The sequence below is a fragment of the Capra hircus genome, chromosome 1 (genome assembly GCF_001704415.2).
Source record: "Capra hircus breed San Clemente chromosome 1, ASM170441v1, whole genome shotgun sequence".
Taxonomy (NCBI): domain Eukaryota; kingdom Metazoa; phylum Chordata; class Mammalia; order Artiodactyla; family Bovidae; genus Capra; species Capra hircus.
In genome coordinates, this window is record NC_030808.1 from 74,425,741 (window position 1) to 74,451,833 (window position 26,093).

Consider the following 26,093-nt stretch of genomic DNA (forward strand, 5'->3'; position numbering starts at 1 on the left):
TTGACTGTGTGGATCACAATAAACTGTGGAAAATTCTCAAAGAGACGGGAATCCCAGACCACCAGACCTGCCTCTTGGGAAACCTATATGCAGGTCAGGAAGCAACAGTTAGAACTGGACATGGAACAACAAACTGGTTCCAAAAAGGAAAAGGAGTACGTCAAGGCTGTATATTGTCACCCTGCTTATTTAACTTCTATGCAGAGTACATCATGAGAAACGCTGGGCTGGAAGAAGCACAAGCTGGAATCAAGATTGCCAGGAGAAATATCAATAACCTTCGATATGCAGATAACACCACCCTTATGGCAGAAAGTGAAGAGGAACTAAAAAGTCTCTTGATGAAAGTGAAAGAGGAGAGTGAAAAAGTTGGCTTAAAGCTCAACATTCAGAAAACAAAGATCATGGCATCTGGTCCCATCACTTCATGGGAAATAGATGGGGAAACAGTGGAAAGAGTGGCTGACTTTATTTTTTTGGGCTCCAAAATCACTGCAGATGGTGACTGCAGCCATGAAATTAAAAGATGCTTACTCCTTGGAAGGAAAGTTATGACCAACCTAGATAGCATGTTAAAAAGCAGAGACATTACTTTTCCAACAAAGGTCCATCTAGTCAAGGCTGTGGTTTTTCCAGTGATCATGTATGGATGTGAGAGTTGGACTGTGAAGAAGGCTGAGTGCCGAGGAATTGATGCTTTTGAAGTGTGGTGTTGGAGAAGACTCTTGACAGTTCCTTGGACTGCAAGGAGATCCAACCAGTCCATTCTGAAGGAGATCAGTCCTGGGTGTTCATTGGAAGAACTGATGCTAAAGCTGAAACTCCAAAACTTTAGCCACCTCATGTGAAGAGTTGACTCATTGGAAAAGACTGATGCTGGGAGGGATTGAGGGGAGGAGGAGAAGGGGACGACAGAGGATGTGATGGCTGGATGGCATCACTGACTCGATGGACATGGTTTTGGGTGAACTCTGGGAGTTGGTGATGGACAGGGAGGCCTGGCATGCTGCAGTTCATGGGGTCGCAGAGAGTCAGACACGACTGAGTGACTGAACTGACCTGAACTGAACAGCAAGTGTTGTGTAGGAATTAATCTTGGAGAAGACCTGAAAGGTAGTTTGGATCCAGGTAATAGAAAGGTCTTGAATGTCATACCATGGATTTTGCATTTTGAAGCATTTGGGTTTTTGAAATTATGAGTAAAAATAATGAAAATTTATGAAATCAGAAGTTCTCCCCATTCCCATTCACTGTAGATAGTGGGGATGTGGTTATGTAAGAAATCATCTTGGAGTTGCTACCAGAACTCTTAGATTTTGAGTCTGGTTCTGCTCCACTACATGAGTCTTGTCAAGTGCCCTCCTTGCCTCTCCATTCGTAAAATAATAAATATTACAGGTGTGCACAGATGGACTCTATCTCCTTTTCTAAAAGTTCTGAGAGGAAAAGAACATGTAATGGGTGTAGTGTTAGGAGCAGGAATTATTTATCCCAAAGACACTATTATTCTTAAGGATCTACTTTTCTATTATTCTTAAGGGTCTACTCTCACTATAGCCTACTTCAAAAATCTATCAAAATGTAAACAAATACTGAGTTTTGTGATTCCCCCCCCCCCCAAATATTTTCTTGGGCATGCAATAAGAGAGCCTAAAGCTTGGTAGATCCTAGGATGTAACTTGTAATCCCATGCTCAAGTGTTTTGATTCTCCAGTGCTGAATGGAGGCAGGCTTTGCTGAGCCATGGCAATTATCAACAGGTCTCCTCCACAAGGATGTCCATGTCTGGCTGAGCCATTATGATTAATATTTGTAATCATGGCCCGAAGGCACTGGAGAAATCTCAGGATGCCCTTTGAATCACCAGAGGAAGACAGAATTATAGTCTAACTCAGGTTTCTTGTTGGCAGTATATTTTATTGTATTTCAATGTTTTGAAAATTGGGATTAGAAGTTTACTGTGGAGGGGTCTTTGTGTAACCGGGGATATGAGATTAACCTGCACAGCTCCTCCCTTAGCCATCCTATATACTAGTTTTCTAGGTTTATTTTCATGTCTGAGAATAGAAGACTATTATTCTCAAAGAGAGAGTTATCTCTCAGGAGAATCTGGACTATTGAAAAAGAAAAAGGTAGTAAATATTGCCCTATTACACAGGTTGCAGATAAACTGATCATAGTATGGGCTTTAAAAATATTCTATGAAAAGAGCGCTATAAAGTATTTTTGGCTTTGAACCCTTCTCTAGTACCTTATACAAGAAAAAATATTTTTCTTCTTCATCTTTATAAAAATGATTATGTACACAGCTTCGTATCAATAAAGGGCCTCTCTACCCTTGCCAAGATGCCTCTCTGCATCTTGGTAGACTGTTGGAAAGAAGCTAAAAAGCACCCCCAGGATGTCCTCAGTGTCTTTGTTCGGAGAATTTAGAAGCCCTGTAGCCTGTTCATGGAACAGTTTTGAGTTGGAGGCCAAAGGGATATCAGGGAGGCAAGAAAATTCAGTCTGAGTAGCAAAGCAGCAGGCGAATATTAATCTTTGGTAGGTCCAGGGCTACTCCCACTCTATACCGGAAGAAAAAACGAAACAGATATGGAAATACAAACAGAACCGTAAAGTCAGTGGGGGAAGTGGTTAGAAGAGGAGGCATACACCTGGAAAGTTACTGCAGCAACTAGGAAGAGAACCCCAAATTGTGACCATTACACGGTTTTCGCAAATACACTCCTCTTTCCTCCTTTCTGCTTCTGAATAAAACCATACCCAGCTCGGAGACCGCGGTTTCCTCTAAGGCTTCCGCAATCCCGTCTGGAAAATCGTATTGGATTGATACACAATCCCAATCCAATCCATTTGCTAGTTTGCAAAGGAAAATCCGGTCCAGCGTTTATTTTTAGCAGCGCTCCCTGTGACCGAACGCTACAGCTCTTCAGCGGGGATAACTAAGGACCGTATTGGGGAGAGAAGCAAAGAAGGGCGGGGGAGCGGGAGGCGGCGAAAAGGGGAGGGGGGACGCCCTGCGCATGCGTGCCAGCGCCCATGCAAATCTGCTGTCCATCCAGAGAGCAAAGTGGGATGATCTGTCACTACACCTGCAGCACCACGTTCCGAGGACAGCTCCTGCTTGCTGCTTCCAGACCCAGGTAAAAAAGCAAACAAGCTGAGCGGGCTCCGTGCATGCATATGAATACCAGGTCGCAACCTCTCCCCTGTAGAGGCAATCTGCTGCTGCTGCTAAGTGTCCTTTGGTGGCTGGTTGCAGTTTCAAGGTTTAAGAAATCCCATCTTTCAGGAAGCCTGAGGGGAAGAAAGGAAGTACGGGCGAAATCATCAGATTGGCTTCCCGGGTTTGGGAATCTGAAGCGGGCCCGCATCTTCCGGCCAACTTCCATTGAACTTCCCAGCACTCGAAAGGGACCGAAATGGAGAGCAAAGGTATGTGGCTGTCCCCATCGGGGGACTTCCCGCGGCATGTGCGTGTGGCCAGGGCAGTCCTCAGCGAGGGGACTGCAGTGCTTGGGGAGCGAGCATCATACTAGGTCGACAGGAGGAGATGCTATGTCCGTTGCAGCACCAGGGAAGTGTGGCAGGAAGGCGACTTCTTTTTAACTCCCACAGCTTGGAAGACAGTGTTTAATACTCCATCAGTTGCGTAGTGAAGTGTGATGAGTTTTTTTCTTTTCTTTTTAGGTAGGGGGGTGGGAAGAGTCTTTGGACGGTGGGGGAGGCGAGATGTGTTGATAAAGCAATTTCTTTTCTGTAGAATGGATTGGATGGGTTCACATAAATATATTTCATTTACCTTAGGATTGCTGACAGGCACGTTTGTATCTGATATCCAATAATGCATTGCTATAGAAAAAAAATGTTTGGATTTCTCCACCCCCACCCCATGAAGATGGTATTTCTGGGTGTGTATGACCACATCCCACTGCATTTTGAATATATATCAGCAGAGAAATTGGGTCTATTTGAAACAGTGTGCGTTAGAACTGACCTCTAAGAAGAACAGTGTATCGGAGTACTGCTTGGCTCCAGGCATGATGCATATACTAGTTCTGGATATGTATATATTAATATTTTCCTCATAAGCAAATCTGCATAATGTATACACACTAATTGGTAAATGAACTGTAAAAATCAACTTCTGATGGCATATTTAACTCACATAAACAAAATGACTATTAAAATTGTAGGATTGGATAGCCTTTGGGTTTAACTCCATCTATGCAGGTCCCTTCCTCCTCCTCCTCCTCCTCCTCTTTAAAATGCCCACTAGCTTGCAAGAGTCTTGAGTGATGTGGTCAGATATCCAGTAGGAATACTGGATGTATTTAATCGTGGTGAAATCAGAAAAAATGATGTCAACTTTTTTGAAACTATATTCATTACCCAGAACTCGAGAAGCTATATTTGAAACAAGGTTTTATTTTTAAACCAAGAATGTCAGTCATTGTGGTAATGTGCCCAGGATCAGGGAGTGGTGGTGGGTTACCTATTTCTGGGCTGATTAGTAAAACTAAAGTGTCAAGTGACAGCAGGTACATGTTCAATAAAGTATTTAATTATGAGTTAAGTATTTCAACTTAGGTAAGCATTTCTAGTGTGAAAATAACTGAATCAACATAGGTTCAGACAAGCTGGCAAATTTTAATTGGGATACTTTATTCCTATGATTTGCTGATGGGCATTTCCTTGACTAACAGAGATGTACATATAGAAGAGACCCCATGTCAATAAATATACATGAGGCATATATTTATTAACTTTACTATAGAATCCATTTTAAAACTAGAAGTCAAAAATTCATAGATGTCTGTAATATTCCAGTTGATTAAGTATTTCTAGAACATGAAATTAACAACGGAGTATCATTTTACTAAGAAGCTTTTTTTTATTATTATTTAGAGAATACTTGCTATTTGAATATTAAACTTGGTTATTTGGCAAACGTTCTTTGTAACATTTTGCTTTCAATTTATACACAAATTCCTGGCCCATCATAAAAAGAAAATGTATCTCTTATCACTAATTTTTTTTTCTCTTTACCTATAACATATGCTACATGTCACACAAAGTTCTAGGTGGTTTATATCTCATACTGATAACAGTAGCATTCTAGTTATTCTGCCAGGCTTGGGATTTCAGAAAGGAAAATCTCAGAAGTATATCTGAGAAGAATCATGCTAGAAGTTCTAAACAATCTACAGCAGGCATGATACAGGCGTGAATCACAGCACTAACTCAAAGGCAATGAATAATTTTGCCCCAAGCCAATATTGTGGTCATTTTGCAGAGGTACCATAATTGCTTCAGGCAAAAGACATGGCGAAAGTCCTCATACGCATTGGTTCATGGACTTTCGCAAAACTGAATTAGCCTGATAGTGATCATATAAATAGTGGTGAATTACATGTTGACCTCACTTTCTGAGTTGATGCAAATGGCACAGCTAAAAATGGTAGCTAACTTGAAATTTTATTATAGAAGAAATGTGTATTCAGAGAAGTATATCCATATCCCATTTGAATTGTTGTACCTTAAGTATTGATACTTTATGCTGCCATGTACAAATTTCTTCCCCTAATAGATTCAAGTTTAGTTTCGGGAAGACATTTTCAAATGTAAACATATATACTTTTTTTTTCCTACTAGATACTCTTTCAATGCTCAAAGTGCTATTACATGATTCAGTTGAGAGTTCAAGAGTTCTTCATCCTAGAAAAAAAGCTAATGGCCCACTTAGTTTTGAATCTTGTTGCCAGCATTTGACAACCTTCACCTTATCTCCAGCATTTCAAAACCATTCTTAGAGCACTCGTCCAGAGTCTTCAGCAAGTTAAGCATCAGTTATTTACAAATAAGGTCAATTTTTTTGCTTCCTTACTTATTGTTTTGCATCACTTCTTGTTATTAGGACGAGGAAGAGAGGTAAATGAATCAATTGATCCAGCAGTCAATTTCTGATATAATTTCAATGATCCTTATGTACCATGGTAATTAATGTTGCTTCAGAGATTTGGATTGGTGCACAATCTGAACAGCTTTGACAGAATTTGTGCCTTGTGGTGGTTCACAAACTTTGATGTACCTTAGAATCATCTGGTATGGTTTTTAGACCTCCTCATGCCTGGTCAAACACTTCATCAATTGCATCAGAATTTTAAGGTGGGAGAGAGGCATAGATTTTTTTTTAAAGATCTCAGATGCAACAGTGTTCAAGAATCACTCATTTAGACTTTTGATAATCAAAATGTGGTTTGATTTAGAATCTTGAACTTTAGGCTTACTGAATCAGAATCTGATTTTTTTTAAAAGTCACAGATTATTTGTGCACCCATAAAAGTCTGAGAAGCGTTGATTTACTGTGAGGAAAGAGGTTCTCTCTTCTGTATTTTTCCCAACCTGCCTGTATCACATATTTTCTTTGTTCAGCTAGGTTTGCAAGCTTGGGCTTATCAGAAACACCTGTGAAGGTTTTGAAGGATAAAGATGCTTAGGTCACACCTTTAGACATTCTGGTTTAATTGATTCTATTGCAGAACCTGGGCATAGGTATTTTTAAAAAGCTCCTCAAGTGTTGCAAATTGATAGTCAAAGTTAAACATTGGTCTAAGACCTTGCTAGTCAAAATGTAGTCCATAGACAATCAGTATTAACATCACCTGAAAATTTGTTAGGAATGCAGAATCTTGGGCCCTACTCCAGACTTACTGAGCCAAATGTTCATTTCAACCAAATCTCCTTGTCATTTGTATGCATATTAAAGTTTAAGAAGCACTAGTTTAGACCTTAGGGGACTGATTGTATCTATGAATGACACCACTCTGGACATCTGAGTATAGAAGATGGGATATCATCTTATTAATCAATATGGAAGCATCTGATACGTGATCATGTTGTAAGTTTTTGGTTGCTTTGGGAAAGAATGGAAATGAAATACCAAAGAAATTGCTTGCCTCATAGTATTATCAGAAAATGGACTCATTTAAAATACCTTCTCTGTTCTTCCTCTAGCCATTTAATTTCAACCCCTTAATTATCTTTAAATGCTTTTTCTATAGGTTCATTGTTGAACTCCTTAAAATGTCCTGGTGTTAACCCACGGTAGTGTGACATTGGCCTGCTTAAATCAAAGCACATCTTAGAGTGAATATAGCTTACCTCCATCCCCTTGTCATGAGCCTCTATTCCATTCTTTTAGAATCCATTTGCTGTACCTCCTGTTCCACAAGATCTTCCCTGATCTTCCTTGCATCTAATTAATATTTACTGGTATATTTTTATATGATCTAAGTCCCTGTTTGTCCCTCTCATACTGCATTTCTTACAATCAGCATTATAATTTTTATGTTCTTTATTTAAACAAGCATTTATTGAGCATCTGCTGTGTTCTGAGAATGTAAAAGAGAGCTAAGATGTAGTCTCTGATCTTAAAGATCTCACTCTCAAATCTTCACTCATAGATTAACTTTTTTTGTGGGCATAATATGAAGTTCTAACAGTCCTGCAGCTGCCCAGGTACCTGCACCAGATAAAACATTTTCATTTACATAGTAGGGATTCAGATTATATGTTAGATTGGATAGCCTTCATTAGTTTATCATGCCATGTTCACACATCCAGGAGATTATAAATTGGGAGAGGTGAAAGAAGTGGGCTTCCCAGGTGATGCTAGTGGTAAAAGAACCCGCCTGCCAATGCAGGAGATGCAAGAGACACAGGCTCAACCCTTGGGTCAGGAAGATGCCCTGGAGGAGGGCATGGCAACCCCTTCCATTATTCTTGTCTGGAGAATTCCATGGACAGAGGAGCCTAGCGAGCTACAGTACATAGGGTTGCATAGAGTCAGACATGACTGAAACGACAGCATGGTTGCATGCCTAGAATAATTATTTCCCTGAAACAAGAATGGTTCACTCTGCAAGAGGAAAGGGAAATGTCTATGCAGTAACTAGTTTATCAGAGCCAGAAAGTGATTTTTTTAAAAAGCTGCTTTGTGGTTAAAAAGCAAACAACTAAAGCTCCAAGACCATTGTAGGATGAGTAAGATATAACACGGTAAAAAACAGAACAGGCACTGAGCATAGGAGATCCTTGTTCTTATCCCAGCTTTAATGGTGTAACCTTGGACAAGTCACTTTTCCTGTCTGAGTCTTCAGTTCAGTCCATTCACTCAGTCATGTCCGACTCTTGGCAACCCCATGAACTGCAGCACGCCAGGCCTCACTGTCCATCACCAACTCCCGGAGTTCACTCAAACTCACATCCATCAAGTCAGTGATGCCATCCAGCCATCTCATCTTCTGTTGTCCCCTTCTCCTGCCCCCAATCCCTCCCAGCATCAGGGTCTTTTCCAGTGAGTAAACTCTTTGCATCAGGTGGCCAAAGTATTGGAGTTTCAGCTTTAGCATCATTCCTTCCAATGAACACCCAGGACTGATCTCCTTTAGGATGGACTGGTTGGATCTCCTTGCAGTCCAAGGGACTCTCAAGAGTCTTCTCCAACACCACAGTTCAAAAGCATCAATTCTTTGGTGCTCAGCCTTCTTCACAGTCCAACTCTTACATCCATACATGACCACAGGAAAAACCATAGCCTTGACTAGACAGACCTTTGTTGGCAAAGTAATGTCTCTGCTTTTGAATATGCTCTCTAGGTTGGTCATAACTTTCCTTCCAAGCAGTAAACGTCTTTTAATTTCATGGCTGCAGTCACCATCTGCAGTGATTTTGGAGCCCAAAAAATAAAGTCTGACACAGTTTTCACTGTTTCCCCGTCTATTTCCCATGAACTGATGGGACTGGATGCCATGATCTTCGTTTTCTGAATGTTGAGCTTTAAGCCAACTTTTTCAGTCTCCTCTTTCACTTTCATCAAGAGGCTTTTTAGTTCCTCTTCACTTTCTGCCATAAGGGTGATGTCCTCTGCATATCTGAGGTTATTGATATTTCTCCTGGCAATCTTGATTCCAGCTTGTGCTACTTCCAGCCCAGCGTTTCTCATGATGTACTCTGCATAGAAGTTAAATAAGCAGGGTGACAATATACAGCCTTGACGTACTCCTTTTCCTATTTGGAACCAGTCTGTTGTTCCATGTCCAGTTCTAACTGGACAGTTGCTTCCTGACCTGCATATAGGCCCGCAAAGACTTAAAGATTCTTAAATATCAGAGGGAGTTCATTTCATTTAATTCAAAATATTTAATGAGTTTCCACATTACTGCAGGCTTATTGTTAAATGCATGGGATGGAGATAATGAATAGTGCACTGGGGTTGCCCTCCAGAAGCTTTTAGTCTGAGGATAAATGAACAGGTCAAGAGCTATTGATTTCTAACAATGTATGTGTCTTCTCCTTTCATCTCTCAGAGTTCTAGTCAGTTACCCAGGTGGCTAGAATATAAAGTTGTAATGATTAATGACCTCTAAAGAGGCACTTAATATTCCACAGCAATAATGTCTGCCTTTTGTTCCACTTTTGGTTTCTTTTTTTTTTTTTTTTCACTTTTGGTTTCTTTAAACAGAATTTTTGTGTGGGAGAACATGTGAACTCTTGCTGAATACTACTCTAAAAGCTGTTCCAACTAACTAGCTACCTGGCTAGTAACCTATTGTCTGAGCTGGGTGTTAATGATGAGGCTTGGTGGCATTAGAAATAAGCCTGGAGAGATGTTGTGGGGAGGGAAGTGGGAGGGGAGTTCATGTTTGGGAACGCATGTAAGAATTAAAGATTTTAAAATTAAAAAAAAAAAAAGATACAACAGCAAATGAACATTAATTGTATCTAAAAATAAATAAATAAATAAATAAAAGTCTGCAGAACTAAAAAAAAAAAAAACATTATTTGCTTTTCATTTTTCAATAAAATGTGTGTATAAACCACAAAAAAAAAAAAAAAAGAAAGAAATAAGCCTGGGGATAGCCGTTTGTTATCTCCAGTCATTCCCTTATTCTTGTCCTTTTATCCCGTTAAGCTTCTGACCCTATTAGGTGTGGTGTTTTGTGCCTGAATGACTAATAGTTATGTTACTTTGAATTTGTTAATATTAGGCTTTTGATTTGTCATATTAACAACCGTAAATAACATTCATGAGACATTCTGTGTTTTTTCCAAAGGGCTTGTTAATATATGTCATCTTTAAAAACTTGCCCTGGGGAAGGAAATGGCACTCTTGCCTGGAAAATCTCATGGATGGAGGAGCCTGATAGGCCACAGTCCATGGGCTCGCAAAGAGTTGGACACGACTGAGCGACTTCACTTCACTTAAAAACTTGTGACTAGATATATTAACTTCATTTTGTAGATAACAAAACTGAGGTTCAAGGCTAAGTAACTTGGGCAATGCATCTTTGTTTTCCTGTAAAACAAGACTTATTGCGCCTACCCCAAGTCCCATACCATAATATCATAATTATGAAATTAAATTCAAACCAATAAAGCATTTAGTGTTTAGAATCAAAGTTTTCATTATCAGTAGCTGTGTTGTCTTTCATTATTATTAGCTGTGTTTTCTTTTCATTAGGATCTCATCCTAGAGGGGAAAAATTAATCCTTTGTTGTTTCTGTAGTTTTAGGAGCAAGCATGCTTGCTGCTATAAATTATCTTCATTGACTTCTGCAAAGGCTTTACTTTACCAATAAGGGATTTCTTTTGTTGTTATTCTATATATATTTTTTGCAGTAACTCCTCAAAAATGTGAGTTTATATTTGTTACTCAGACATAGTTTCAAGTCAGTTATATAACATCTTGTGGGTTTGGGAATGGAAGTGCATTGGGTCAAATGTCATGCCTTGTGTTAGTCACTCAGTCGTGTCTGACTCTTTATGACCCCCATGGACTGTACCCCACCAGATTTCTCTGTCCACAGAATTCTCCATGCAAGAATACTGGAGTGGGTTGCCATTTCCTTCTCCAGGGGATCTTCCCAACCTAGGAATCGAACCCAGGGTTTCCCACATTGCAGGCAGACTCTTTACCGACTGAGCCACCAGAAATACCTATTATACCTTGACTGGATTTAAAACATTGATTGTGTAAAATCTGACTGGTAACAGGATTTTCAGTCAGGGGTGCACGTCTGAATCATGTGGCACCCTGTGGTATCTGGGACTCAGATATTTAAGAAGCACCTCATGTGATTAGGATGTACACTCTCACTTAGGAATCAATAGATAAGCTACAGGATGAGCAATATGAAATTGTAACATGTACGTGTATCCTTGTCAGAAATACTACAGGACTCCTACTGCCAGGACCTTGATTTTTATTATCACCCTCTGTAGTGTTAAGAGAACATATGTGTAGAAGAGGGAAACCAATTCTTGCCCTACAGGCTTGGGTTAGGAACCAGACATGTAAATAGATGGCATGTGTCTGAGCCCAAGAAGACACATCACTTCTCCCAGTGTCTTCGTCCTCATCAGCATCCTTGCATACAGAACATGATGGATTTTGTTCTAGTATCTATGTCTATAGTTCTAATTTTAGTTTGCTATTCTCTCCAGCTACTTTTTGAAACAGTCTCCATCTCCCTGTCTTTGGGAACCTGGGACTCCCACCCAGGGAGGCCATGGAGTTTTGCTGCTGTGATGCAACTGATGGTACATTGGCAGAAGTCCCAAGGGACACCTGTTGCCTCTCAACAGAGCTTTTCTTTTTGACTTTTTAAAAAGCATATACTCTGCCTGGCTTTTTACCTGAAACAAATCCCACCACCAGTGATTCAGAGAGTACAGATAATTGAAAGTGAGCTTTAAACATTGTTGGGCAAAAAGGAAAGGGAAATTGCTATTCTGTGGTCAGTCTTGTTTCCCTACTATTTGTGGACTGCCATTAGCCTGAGATGCAGTTGAAAGGGACTAGACTACAGGAAAAACTCTAGAAGCTTTCAGAGGCCATCGAGAAGATAACACACCAAGATTTCCTTAACGAGCAGGAAGCAGCAACACCAATCTGCTAATAGCATGTCTTTTAGTCCCCATTCATTCCTACAACTATCACCTATGTGAAACAATCAGGTTTTTCTCAATTCCTCAAACACTGATACCAAATATGTCCAGCAAACCTCACTGCAATAAAAATTAGAAATTCCTTTTTAACTTTTTGAAGGCAAAAAATGTAGATGATTCTGATTAAAAAAAAATAATGTTGAGGTGTTTTTGTCCTTAGTCTCATTCACATGCTAGATTGGGTTTAGATGCTCTACAAATTAGAGAATTTCACAGGGCTTATTACATGATCATTCTAATTGTTAAAAATCTGGAAAGTTTAAAAGTAGGTTATTTAAGCAGTTGTTTTCGTTTTTTACAGAGGCAATTCTTTCATTTCCAGATATTTTTAACATTTCCAGAACTACTTAAAATTGTATTTGATTTACTTTTTTTTTTCCTTTTCTGGGATTTAAAAGAGAAATATTTGCTATGTGTCAAGAAAAAAGGTTGTCATAGAAAACATGCTGTATTTGCAAGCCTACAAATAGTTCAAAATAAGATGACATGAATTTTGCATCAGCATAAAAAGAAAACCAATAATACAAGTATAGCAATATCCACAATGATACTGAGGTAAGGGAGACAACCAAGGCAATTTTCAAGCAAAATGATTGATTGATTGATTTAATAAGCAGTATTTATTGAGTGCCTACTATGTGTTAGATTCACTAAGGGTAAGCTTTTTAAACTGGTGGGATTATGAAACTGTATGCTAGGGTGATTTGCTGAGGCATAAAAAATATGGTGCATGTTCTGATAAAATAAAACTAATATTAGACCAGATGCTAGAAAACCTGGGTTCTGGTTTTAGTCCCTCTAATTCAATGGAGGAACTTTAGGAAAAATCTTTCTCCTCTCTCGACCTCAGTATCCTAAACCTTTTTCTTTTTTTAAAGAATGTATATAACTTTATTTACCTATTGATTTCTACTTTCTTATTAGGAAGAAACTGCTTTGTTCAGCTTGTCTGTATTCTTCCTTTACTTGATCCCTTTTAGACTTGGTGTCTATAGAAAATAAAACAGGGTAATCATAATTACCACTTTAATTCTTAAGGAGCCCCTGATAGGTTTGAACTAGTGTTTTCAGGCTGTGAGTTGTATGAATGAATTTGTTGGGTCCACAGCTGGGTTGAGCAACTGAAGTAGGTAGAGTAACTAATTTGGTTCCATGTGCACACAAGTGAAGTGAAGTGAAAGTGACTCAGTCATGTCCGACTCTTTGCGACCCCATGGACTGAATTCTCCAGGCCAAAATACTGGAGTGGGTGCCTTTCCCTTCTCAGGGGACCTTCCCAATCCAGGAATCAAACCCAGGTGTCCCACATTGCAGGTGGATTCTTTACCACCTGAGCTACCAGGGAAGCTGATGTGCACACAAAGGTTGAGAGAAAATGGATACTTGGCTGGAGTTTGTAGGTTGCGTGATAGTGACCACATACAGGTCCAGGTATGTCTGAACCAATGCATGGCTGCAGTAGGATCTTGGCTTGAGTCTGGAAACTTGGACTTGAATTCGACTTTCTGACCCAACTCCTTGTGTGAGTTTGAACTGGTCACTTCCTTTCTCTATCATTCTTTCTTCTGTGAAACACGGATGGATCAGAGGCAAGGTTCTTCATCTATGGGACTGTAAGAACCAGCATTTTTGAGTGTTTATGTAGGGACAACAGTGATTATGTTTTGTTTAAGCATTTATGGTTGTTTTCCTTGGTCTCTACTATGTCTTTAGTTAACTTAGTGGCATTTTTGCTTGTCAGATTGCGCATTATGTTTTTGTAATTTTTTTTCACCTATCTCATGTGTCTTGACAAATAAGAGTAGTTTATTTATGTGTTAGTCTTATGTGAGCTTGATTTGGTGGATACGGTTTTCTCCGCTCTCCCAACTGTAACCAGTACTTCTCCCATAAAAAAAGCAAAGACAAACAAAATAATGCCTAGGAGTCAAAATGTTGAGTGTTTTACTAACATTATAGAAAGGATATTTGATTTATTTTTAATTTTCAATCATTTGTGACATTAAAAAATAATTGCACTCAGTGCTTCATTGTCTTCAAACAGTTTAAATTCATTTTCTCTCTTCTGATGTTTGACTGGCAACTGATCATTTTAGATAGAAGAAGATGTCTTTTACTTCCAGATAAAAGTTATCCAAAGTCTGAGTTTCATGATTAATAAGCTGAATTTCTTGATTGTGCAGAGAATAAAATTCAGTGATGGAATGAAATATTTAACAGCCATTAACATGTTTATGAACATGAATTGTCAGAAATACTTGTGATATGATGGTAATTATAAAAAATAGTCATACAGATATACGTACCACTTATAATAATGTGGAATTTGTATGTCCATGGACATAGATGGTAATATGTAAAAAATGGTAACATTTGGGTCATGATGATTGGATTGTAAGGACTTTTTCCTTTTTTAAATCTTTCTTCAGTATTTTTTTTTCAATAAAGTATAAAATAGTCTTCCCAGGTGGCTCAGTGGTAAAGAACTCCGCCTGCCAATGCAGTAGGCACTAGAGCTGCAGGTTCAGTCCCTGGGTTGGGAAGATCCCTTGGAGAAGGAAATAGCAATCCACTCCAGCATTCCTGTGGGAAATTCCATGGACAGAGGAGCCTGGGGAGCTACAGACAGTGGGGTTGCTGAGAGTCAGACACGACTTAGTGACTAAAAAACAACCCACTAGATTTTGGGGTCAGTTATAAACTTTTTAAGCAGGTCTACCTAAGACTGAACTAAGCAAAAATCTTTATGCTTGATAGTTCATGTTTTATTCATGTGAGGCACTGAAAGGACATTTGAGGAGATAACAGTCTTTTGAAATTGTGCTTATGTATCTTTTACTATGTATTGGGTACTGTGCTTTACATATAATGACTCATTTAATCCTCATAACAATCCAGTGAGGCAGGAGCTATTATTACCCCTATTTTAGGGAGTAAAAACCCCAGCATAGAGACATGGAGTAACTTGACTAAGTCATGTAGCTAGTACAGAGCAGACAGGCTTCAGTCTGTGAGCTTAACCACAATTCAAAATCTAAGATATACTTTGCTCTGGTAAGTCAACTAGCCTTCCTTTGTTCGTGAAAACTAGTCCAGCTGTGTACATGCAGTATCATGTGTGCAGCTTATTAGCCTTCTGGAGGGTCATCTCTGAAGGCTCAGGCTCACCCAAGCCCTGGGCCAGTGAGAGCAAACTTGGGGAAGCATGAGGAGCTCCTGCCCGCTGTCAGGAGGCTGTGAGAGAGCACCAGTGCTCACGTGCCAGAGGTGAGTAAGCGGGGGTGCTCCTTCCTTCTCTCACCTTACCTGGAACGGCTGTCCTGCTCATCTGGGAAGCTCAGTGGTATGGTAGAAAGATTACAGGACTTAAAATCAGACACACAACTAACAACTTGTTAGTCCCTATGACTTGGGCAAGATACATCTGAGTCTTTGCTTCCTTATTGTACAATTCATCTTTCAAGATGAAAGAGGCAAAGAATATACATTAAGGTATATTAATGTATTACATTAAAGTATATACATTAATATTAATGTGTGGTTGTGGTTTAGCCACTAAGGCATGTCTGACTCTGACCCCATGGACTGTAGCCCACCAGGCTTCTCTGTCCATGGGATTCTCCAGGCAAGAATACTGGAGTGGGTTGCCATTTCCTTCTCCAGGAGATCTTCCTGACCCAAAGCAGACTCTTTACCTCAGAGTCACCAGGGAAGGCCCATATATTAATGTGTAATATATAATAAATACATTTTATGTTCATGTAACAAACCAAGCATAACATCAGTTCTTAGTATAAACACCTGTTGCTGTTGTGATTATTTTCTGACTCTTAGGCTTTCTACTTCCTCTTTTCCTGTATGGAGCTGTATTCTTGCCTTAAACTCCTCACTATCATGTTAGCCCTTTGCCTAGAACCAAGTACTACTTTCAGTATCCTTCACTCTACCACATGTGAACATTCCTGATGCAGGACAAGATTCCTATCTGATGCTGGCTGCTGCCACTTTCTTATTCTCACAGATTCTTCCCGTCCCCATTATCGCCCACCCTCCCTACTTTGACACAGGCTGTGATCGGCCTAGAGTCCATTTCTTTCATATTTTCTTTAGACTGCTGACCCTTGCTTCCTCATTCGTATTCCCTTCATTCTGCCTAGTTCTAATTCCCACAGTGTTTCTCCTCTGGTTGGAACCAGCAGAATGCCACGCAGATGTGGTATATGGTTTACAATGATAGTTTTTAAGGCCTATTGATTTAAGTCATGCTATAAAAATTAAAGTGTAATGACAGAAATGAAAGAGATTCCCTGATCTTTTTGATCAAAATTTTACTTATTTGTTCCAGTTATCCAGCCTAAAATGAAGTTGAGTTTCCTCTGAAGAGGAAGGATGTGATAGGAATTTTGACATTGTTGGGTAGGTCCAGGGAACACTCCATTATTCAGGGCAGAATAGGGAGAACAGCTTTCTTCCCTGTTGTGTTCAGTCAGGGGTTTTCAAGCTTAAGTATGGATCATAATAACTTGTAGACTTGTTATAACACAATAGATTTCTGGATCTCCTATAGTTTCTGATTCAGTGGTCCTGGGATGGTCCTGAGACCTACATTTTCGAACAGGTTCCTAGGAAATGCTGATGTTGCTATTTAAGGGATCACACTTTGAGAACCCCTGGTATAGACAATGTAGTTTAAGATTCTCTTTTACTTGTATCTAGAAATAAATGTACGTTTTGCTGATCATTGAGGAATACCAGAACAAGGAATCATGGGGTAGCATTCTCATGAAAGAATTCCATAGCTTAAAAGAATAAATAAGATCGCATCACCCCAGTGTTACCCATGATCACATTCCAGTTAGTTAATTAACACAAATATGTTATTAATAGTGTATACAAATAATACATGTTTGGATTTATCTTGCCAGTCACATTGCTTGTCATCAAGATTAGAAATGAGAAAAAAAAAAAAAAAACATCGTTTCTGACCTCACAAAGATCTCACAGACTAAGTTTTGAAGATAGACACCAACAGAAGCCTAGGAAGAGCTGACAGCTGGTAATGCATGTGAAAATTTAGATTAAGTTTTAAATTTACTTTTAATATCATATCTTCTGTGCATTTTACTCTGGCTAGGTGTTATAGACCAGGAACCAATGAATAATACAAGATTTATCCCTTCTGCTATTATACCAGCTACAGAAATATAATCCATGGGAATACAGAGAAAGGAGTTGGCATTTGAGCTTGGTCATGCAGAAGGGATGGAACTGAAACACTGGAACAGTATTCCAGGCTGATGTAATAGCATAAAGAAAGGTACAGCATTGTTAACATACAGGTAATAACTAGGAAGGGTCACATGATTAAATAATTCATTCATCTAACAAATATTTAATGAGCTGGGCACTGTTCTAGGTGCTGAATATAGTAGTGAGAAGACAAAGTCCCTGCCCTCATGAAACAGATAGGGTTGGGACCAGGATATTGTGAATGAAGAATATTGATAATAGAATGAAGAGTTAGAAGAAAGTTATGGCAGCATATTACAAATTATGTAATGTAGATAATGATACCTTACATTTCAAAATTATTAACTAGTATCGATTATCTTTTAAAAAGTAGTTTCCAGGGCTTTTGGAGTACAATCCCATTTGCAAGCTTCAATTATTCCTTAACTTTTCAAGAAAACATCCATTGAGCAAAGCAAGGTATACCTGTAAGCACACTGCCGTGGCCAGAAGAAATGCTGTGATCCACTACTTTACCCTGTGACCTTTGCCAACCTTTACTGCTGACACACTTTTCTTATTTAATGAAAGAGTGAATTTTATTTCTATTCAGTTTTTGGCTCTCAATTCCCTGAAATTTTTGCATTTAGATTGGGATTGTAGCAGGAAGGTCCAAAAATATTTTTGAAATGTGTCAGGCTCAAAAATTGCTCTCCAGTGATCTATAAATTATCAACTCTCAGAATTACAAATGACAAGACAAACTCTGTACAGGTACTAATATGCCTGCATTTTCCAACCATGCTATGTGAAGTTCTTCAAATTCTCCTGAAGTCTATGAAGACTCATATACTTCAGCATAAGAAATATGCTTGTTTTCAACTTTACCATCCCTCTTTCAGCGGTATATTTTGATATTTTGGCTATTTCTCTTTAGAGAAGATAGAGGAATTAGAGCGGGTTTTGAGCCCAATTCTGGTTTTGATTTTTCTCTATTTCCTTGTGAAAGATATTGGGCAAGGTTCGTAGTCATCCTAGTCTAGATTTTTTTTTTTTACATGATGGAGATAATAACAGTATTTATTCATAGAGTTGTTCTGAGGATTAAATAAGATAGTATATGAAAGTGTTTATCACACTGCCTGACATATAGTAGCACTCAACAAAATATATCTATCTTTAAATATCTCAAAACTGCCTCATTATAACCTCAGGTACAAACTCTTAGCCATAGCTTTTGCTGAGTCTGATGGATTCAGGTTTACTTAAAGGTTTAAATGAATTCCAAGCATAACACTTTCAGTCTGAGCCTTTAGTGATAACTCAATATAGAACTATAAAATATGGTAGCCCCACAAAGATACTGCTTTTGGATCGAAGTCTTAAAACTGTTTCAGGAAGACACTTCCTGCCAAACTGAGCATAATCAGTTTGAACATAATCATAATCAGCGGTTGAAATCTAGAATACTGCCTTGTATAGAGAAGTCTCAGCCTGGCCGGTGAAAGATTTATGAACAAGATTTTGAAAATGAAGGTCAGCAGATGATTTTCCTCTCACAGCCATAAGCAATGGTTAGGCAGATGGCAAGGACAGCCTTGTCTTTTCTCTGAGCAACCTCTTTTGATCTCTACTGACCATCTAATCATTCATGTGTTAGTAAAGATGCGAGGGTGTGGGGAACCCAGTGCCGCTTCTTGTGCTCCTCATTGCTTTAGAAATGCCTCTGGAATAAGAGAGGTGCAGCAAAGCTCCCTCTTGAATACAATTTGAGGTGATTTCTTCCTTTTGTTTTTACGCTTGCCATTTTTGTCCAAGTAATAGAAAGTGTATTATCAAAGATAGCAAATCCTGACCCCCTCCCACAATATTTTTCCCCCTCTCCAGAGATAATCACTCTCAATTCTTTTTGCTATTTGCCTCTGTATTCTAAATAACAGTCTTTTCTTACTGCCTTTCAATTTCTTAGCTCTATTTTTGATGTTTCATTGTAGAAATGAACTTTCCCTTTCTCTCTTATCATCACATTCTCACCACAACAGGCATTATTTCTATCCTGCCGTCTTCCTAGGGCTGTCATTGTTATTTTGGTTAGATCAGTATTTAGTAGGTACATTGTTCTGATTGTGTAAATACCTTTCATGACTAAGTCAAGTGAAACTATGGTTACTCTTCCTTTCTCTGAAGATTTCCCCCCACCCCATGGTTGATAGTGGTCTTGTTTTTGTTTGTTCAGCTTTCTATATTATCTTCATTATCAAGTCTCTACCAGTATTGTGAATCTCATCTCATTCAGATGCACAAGTATTTATCAAGTTCCCCTTTTCAGGGTAAGTTCATCTTGGAATATTCTCTCAGAACCTTCCAACTTGGTTCTGTTTGTCTGCTTTTCCTTTCATGCCCCATGTAGTGGTTTCATCCAGGGAATCTTCCTTTCAATCACTCTGGAAAACCTCTGCTGGTCTCTTTGCTTGTATCTCTTATTTTCTTGTATCCTCTGCATTCTTTTGTCTTAGTTAACTTATTTTGGTGGGATCAATTTTCTAGCAATTTCCTGACAAAAAAAGATACCTAGTAGTTAAATTCGGAGAAGGCAATGGCAACCCACTCCAGTACTCTTGCCTGGAAAATCCCATGAACAGAGGAGCCTGGTAGGCTGCAGTCCATGGGGTCGCGAAGAGTCAGACACGACTGAGCGACTTCACTTTCACTTTTCACTTTCATGCATTGGAGAGGGAAATGGCAACCCACTCCAGTGTTCTTGCCTGGAGAATCCCAGGGACGGGGGAGCCTGGTGGGCTGCCATCTATGGGGTCACACAGAGTCAGACACGACTGAAGTGACTTAGCAGCAGCAGCAGTAGTTAAATTATCTGGGTTTTTTGCATGTCTGAAAACTCATTTATTCTTTCCTCATATCTGGACAATAATTTGGCTAGGCATAGAATTTAGGTTAAAAATAATTTTCCTTCAGAATTTAAACGGCACCAATCTAATGTCATCTCCCTTCAAGTTTTGTTGTTCTGGTCTTGTGAGGTTCTGATTCCTTATTTTTTGCACATGCCTTACTCTTTCCAAGAGTTCTAAAAATTTACTGAGATTTGCCTTCTTGTAGTCTCATTTTCTCGTATTATACTAGGTACTTAGTGTCTTTCATGAGGAAACTTGTACTCTAGAAGTTTTCTGAAATATTTCCCTTGATGAATTCTTTGTTTTGTTTTTGCTGCTGTTGTTGTTGCTGTTTGGTTCTGACTTTTTGGAATCTTGTTACTTATTGATATCCTGTATTTTAATGTTTTTATTTTAATGCATTTTCTTTCCTATTTTCATCTCTTCTACATTTGCCCCCTATTTTCTAGGTGATAGGCGCTAGTTTATCTTCTAATCTTCTTGTTTTTAAGTCTGACATCAGACTTGTAGTTTCTAAGATCCTTGTTTTTCTTTGAATATTTGATTTTATATTATGCTGCCTTGTTTCACAGGGACAATATTTCTAATACCTTGTTAGAATATTAATAATAATTAATATTATATTGATATTAATAAGTTTTCCATCTTCTTCCATAGCCTTTACTTCCAGTTGGCTTTTAAAAATTATTATTGTTTTGATTTCAGTATTTCATGTTAGAGATTTTGTATAGATGTTTTTATGTTTGTTGTCCGTTCATATTTATGAGCACGCTAGAAAGGTGACTGGAAGTTCTGCTCATGTGGGTGGGGCTTATTGGTAATGATCTGAGTTATATGGTCATCTTCATGGACTTTTCACTCTGGAACTCCTGATGTCAGTATCTTTAGGTCTTGCTTCTTATTATTTATAAATTCCTCAAAGAAGACTTTCTCCTGCCTGGATGGTAAGGACATGGCTGCCAGGCTTCCCTGGGTCTGAGCAATTAGCATGTAAATGTTCATTTAATCTCTCAGTTTTCAATGTGGTACCACCTCTGCCCACTGTACAGAAAGCCTCTCTTCTATCCTCTACAAAGAACAAATCTTGAGTCTTCTACTGGGATTGGGGACAGCAGTTGTCTAGATGGTCAAAGTTTAAGAGAGGGTTTAAGGTTGTAATATCTTCTTAAAAACAAACTGTCCACCAATTCTGTGTATTTTATCCTTTTTCTAGACAAGGTTGGTGCTACCACTGCCTAAACTTTTGAAGAGTCTGCATTTCAAGTTAGGTATTTATTATTTTCCACATTGCTGACTTAGAATTCAGTTTTCTCAGGTCTGCTAAATCCTTTACAGCTTCACCAGATGGTTTCTCATTTCTCAAATTTGATGGTTGACACACACCCCTTTATTGTACTTCTAGTTGGTAAAGAATCTGCCTGTAATGAAGGAGACCCTGGTTCAATTCCTGGGTCAGGAAGATCCATTGGAGAAGGGATAGGCTATCCATTCCAGTATTCTTGGGCTTCTCTTGTGGCTCAGCTGGTAAAGAATCTGCCTGCAATGCAGGAGACCTGGGTTTGATCCCTAGGTTGGGAAGATCCCCTGGAGAAGGAAAAGGCTACCCACTCTAGTATTCTGGCCTGGAGAATTCTATGGACTGTATAGTATATGGGGTCCCAAAGAGTGAGACACAACAGAGTCACTTTCACTTTCAGTGTGTTTTAGGTAGAATGAAAGGAAAAGCCTATGTTCTACTTTATTATCTTTACTTAAAGGTCTTTACTTTCAAAAGATACTAAATAATCTTATGGAAAGATAATCTCAACTCAGAAGCCCTGGAGATAGCTTTTCATGGGATTCTCAGCAGTGGCCTCACTGATTTCCTCTGTTTATCCAGCATAGTTAGGGTTTCAGACATCAGGGTCATTAAAGTGGTCTTCCCTTGAGAAAACACCATGTAAATACCTCAAGAGTTACAAGGTTAAGAGAACTACCAAGATCATTCCAGGCGTTTTTTTTTTTTTTTACATTGCTCTGACAGATTATTCATTATTCCACCACCTGGGCATTCATTGGACACTTAACCTGAGTCATGCATTGTTGGGCATTGGCAAAACATTGAGTAAGACACAGTTCTGACCTTATGAACCTTCAACACTAGCATGGAAGACTGACAGTACTCAAAATGCAATATGGTAAGATTAACAAGTGCTAGAGGTTCTGTGGAATGGGAGATCAAGTCTGCCTTCAGATTCTTGCTGGGAAATGCATCTTTGCTCTCTCAGTTCAATAACTTCCCAGAAAAAAAATGGTCTTGCCAATTCATAACCAGGAAAGTTACTAACTTCCCAGCACTGTGATAACATCTTTATGGTCAGAAGAGATTTTAGAATTCATTTTTAACTCATTTCAGCTGGAAAAACTAAGACCCAGGGAAAAAAATAAATCAATCCTCCTAAAGTAAGGGATGAAAAGTAGTTTATTGAATTCCATACTGTTTTCTATCTATTAAAGCATATTAAGCCCCCATCTTAGAGCCCAGTTATTCATAAATATGATTACAGATTTTAATCAATGGCTCTGAGTCGCAGAGATCTGGAAGTACCCGTTTTAAAAAGCCCTGAGTATTTCTTTAAAAACAATAATTCAAATGAATGATCTATTCTATGCTTTAGATATAGGAACAGAACTCCAAACTCTCATGTAATATCAGGAAGAGAGAATAATTTGAAGTTTTCAGGATTTATTTTGAAAGCAGTGCCAGTTCTTAAACTGGAACAATAGGTCTCTTTTTATTTGCACAGGTTAATATTGACTGAATTTAAATTCATTCAGCAAATTCAGGAGACAGCTTCCTAGATCCAGCTTTGATTCTACTATTTTACAATATATTTTTCATATTTTCCCATGTTTGCATTGTCTTGAAAGCACACAACAGATGTACAAACAAAAAATTTAAACATTTTGGAGAGGCAGGGAATGTTGTCTTCAATGAACATTTAAGAATATAATGTGTTCTGTTAAATTTGTGGTTTCATGACAATTAACTATTAGCAAATGGTGTATTATGGGGAAGCTAGGAACTGTAAAAAAAACATTTTGTTCAATAGTTATTTATCAGTAATGTAACAGTAGTAATAGTTATATTACTCATTAAAAGCAAAACAAAACAACTTGAAAGAGATCTGATACATTTTCCCCAAGTACATTAACTTTTTACATACACAAATAATTAGATTGTAATTTCTTAAGAAAGATTTTCTTGGTTCTCTGCTGAGAAGAGTCTTTCCCTCCTCTGGCCCTCTGACTCCTGGTAGTGTTTCTTTCTTCACTGCAGTATGTATAGTTCCTTTGTTGCCTGTCAGGCTTGTCTTCTAGGGTATGAACATCATGAAGGCAAAGATTATGTTCTCTCTGTCATTCCAGTGACTTGGCCATATTAAGTGATGTCACTCTTTGCAACCCCATGGACTGTAGCCTACACACTCCTCCATCTGTGGGAGTCTCCATATTAAGGTCATTTCTATTAAGAATAGAAAGTTCATTGAGTGAATAAAATATAAGTCGCTTGATTTTATAATAATATTTTCTTGTTTGGTTTTCATAGCACTTTCCATTATATCCTTGGCTATTACTTTGCCAACAAAGGTCCGTCTAGTCAAGGCTATTGTTTTTCCAGTGGTTATATATGGATGTGAAAGTTGGACTGTGAAGAAAGCTGAGCACCGAAGAATTGATGCTTTTGAACTGCGGTGTTGGAGAAGACTCTTGAGAGTCCCTTGGACTGCAAGGAGATCCAACCGGTCCATTCTTAAGGAGATCAGCCCTGGGATTTCTTTGGAAGGAATGATGCTAAAGCTGAAACTCCAGTACTTTGGCCACCTTATGCGAAGAGTTGACTCATTGGAAAAGATGCTGGGAGGGATTGGGGGCAGGAGGAGAAGGGGATGACAGAGGATGAGATGGCTGGATGGCATCACCGACTCGATGGCCGTGAGTGTGAGTGAACTCCGGGAGTTGGTGATGGACAGGGAGGCCTGGCGTGCTGCGATTGATGGGGTTGCAAAGACTCAGACACGACTCAGTGACTGAACTGAACTGAAAGTAGCTAAAGATTTGGAGTTGACATTCATGTAGTACACAGCCTCCACTTCCCTTCCCTTCCTGTTTAAACAGCACTCAGATCTCACCCCAGCTCAAATGTAGCTCTCTAAATAATGGAGCATATTCACTGTGGACTTGCCTGCTTGTTGTCCATGGAAGAGAACTATTGATCTTCCTCCCTTTGAAATCTGGTTAGGTGTAAAAACTTCCTCCTTCTTCTTGTTGGAAGCAATTTCTCTCCTGTTTTTGAAAATGAGCAACAGAGCAGCCTCTTCTCTGTTGTTCTCATCGTCCCATGGGGAACGGCATGTGCTTCATCGTCACCTGTACTTGTGCCTTGTCCCCAGTCTGCTGGTTTTCTCTTCCCTCCCCTGAGAGCCTGGACGTGCCACTCCTGTCTGCTCCCGGGAAGACTGCTCTGCATGCCTCACACTCTGATTCTTGCCTTTCCTACATTCCTGACCCCAGTGACTCTGAGGAACAGACTGTACTGCTCAGGAGCTTTTGAGAGCGCCAGTACAAAAGGGGTGGCATTTCCAGAGTCACACCTATCATATCTTTTATTTTTCAAAAGACCCTGGGATTTCTACATTTTGGGGTTGGTGGTAGAGGTGTTTTAGTTTCCTCCACTCAAAAGTAGAGGTTGAATAAAAAGGAACAAAGTAGTAACATTTGCAGAGATGTGGATTGACCTAGAGACTGTCATACAGAATGAAGTAAGTCAGAAAGGGAAAAACAAATATTGTGTGTTAATGTTTATACATGGAATCTCGAAAAGTGGTACAGATGAACTTATTTACAAGGCAGAAACAGAGACAATGATTCAGAGGACAAACACATGAACATCAAGGGAGGAAATGAATTGGGAGATTGGGACTGACATATATACACTACTATGTATAAAATAGGTATCTAATGAGGACCTACCGTATGGCACAGGGAACTCTATTCAGTATTCTGTGGTGACCTAAATGGGAAAGAAATCTAAAGAAGAGGGGATATATGGATACATATAACTGATTCATCTTGCTGTGACAGCAGAAATTAATACAACATTATAAAGCAACTATACTCCAATAAAAGTTAATTTAAAAAATAGTTTTTAAAAAGTGAGGGCTGAAATAAGTACGCAATGAAGACCTTTCTTGTCACTGATGTCTTAATCACTCTGCTGGTTGTGCATTTCAGGGTTGTCCTGTTCTTGTTCTCAATTTATCTATTACTTTTGCATAGTCTATTCATCTGGTTAATGTTAAGGTTCTTTCAAAATTAGCCTTTCTATTTATGAACCTTTCACAAAGTTACTGGGGCAGTCCCCTTAGAATTTTGGCTTAATAGGATACAAATTAGGGTTATGGTAGAATAATTTGTTTCTTTGTATTTCTGAAACAGAGGTTGCCGTGGATTTATGTACATGGACTTAAATTTCTCATAAAAAAGTCTGGGCTCAAATTTGGCTCATGACCTTGGGTATATCAGTTTACCTGTCTATGCCTGAGTTGATTATAAATGGAAGTCAGTGGTCTATTCTCTGGAGTTTTGAGAAGGAATCAAGCAGATAAAGTGTATGCAAAGTGCTTTGTAAACTATATGGTACTATATAAAAGCAAATTGTTATTAATAGATGTCTGACTATTCCCAATTGTTTCTGCTTGGTCAGTTAGTTCTGGATGAATAAATCGGAGAGGACAGGAAGGAAGGAAACAACACTGGGCTAGGAGTCGGGTGATCTGGAGTCTGTCCTGGTGCTGCTCAGGACTCAGTGACTTGACGTGACCTTGGCAAAGGCACTCTGCCTCCTGCATTTCTATTGCGTCAATGGTAATATGAGGTGGGTTGAAGCAAAGGTGATA

At 38.9% G+C, this 26,093-nt stretch overlaps 1 protein-coding gene across 1 annotated transcript in view; it reads left to right on the top strand.

Moving 5' to 3' along the window:
* FGF12 (fibroblast growth factor 12) overlaps window positions 3,035–26,093 on the top strand; it is a 613,055-nt gene continuing 589,996 nt past the window's right edge. The window contains exons 1-2 of the mRNA XM_005675116.3: window positions 3,035–3,146; window positions 3,296–3,438. Of these exons, the coding sequence (XP_005675173.1) occupies window positions 3,426–3,438 (13 nt within the window). The 5' untranslated portion in view covers window positions 3,035–3,146; window positions 3,296–3,425. The remainder of the gene's footprint in view (window positions 3,147–3,295; window positions 3,439–26,093) is intronic.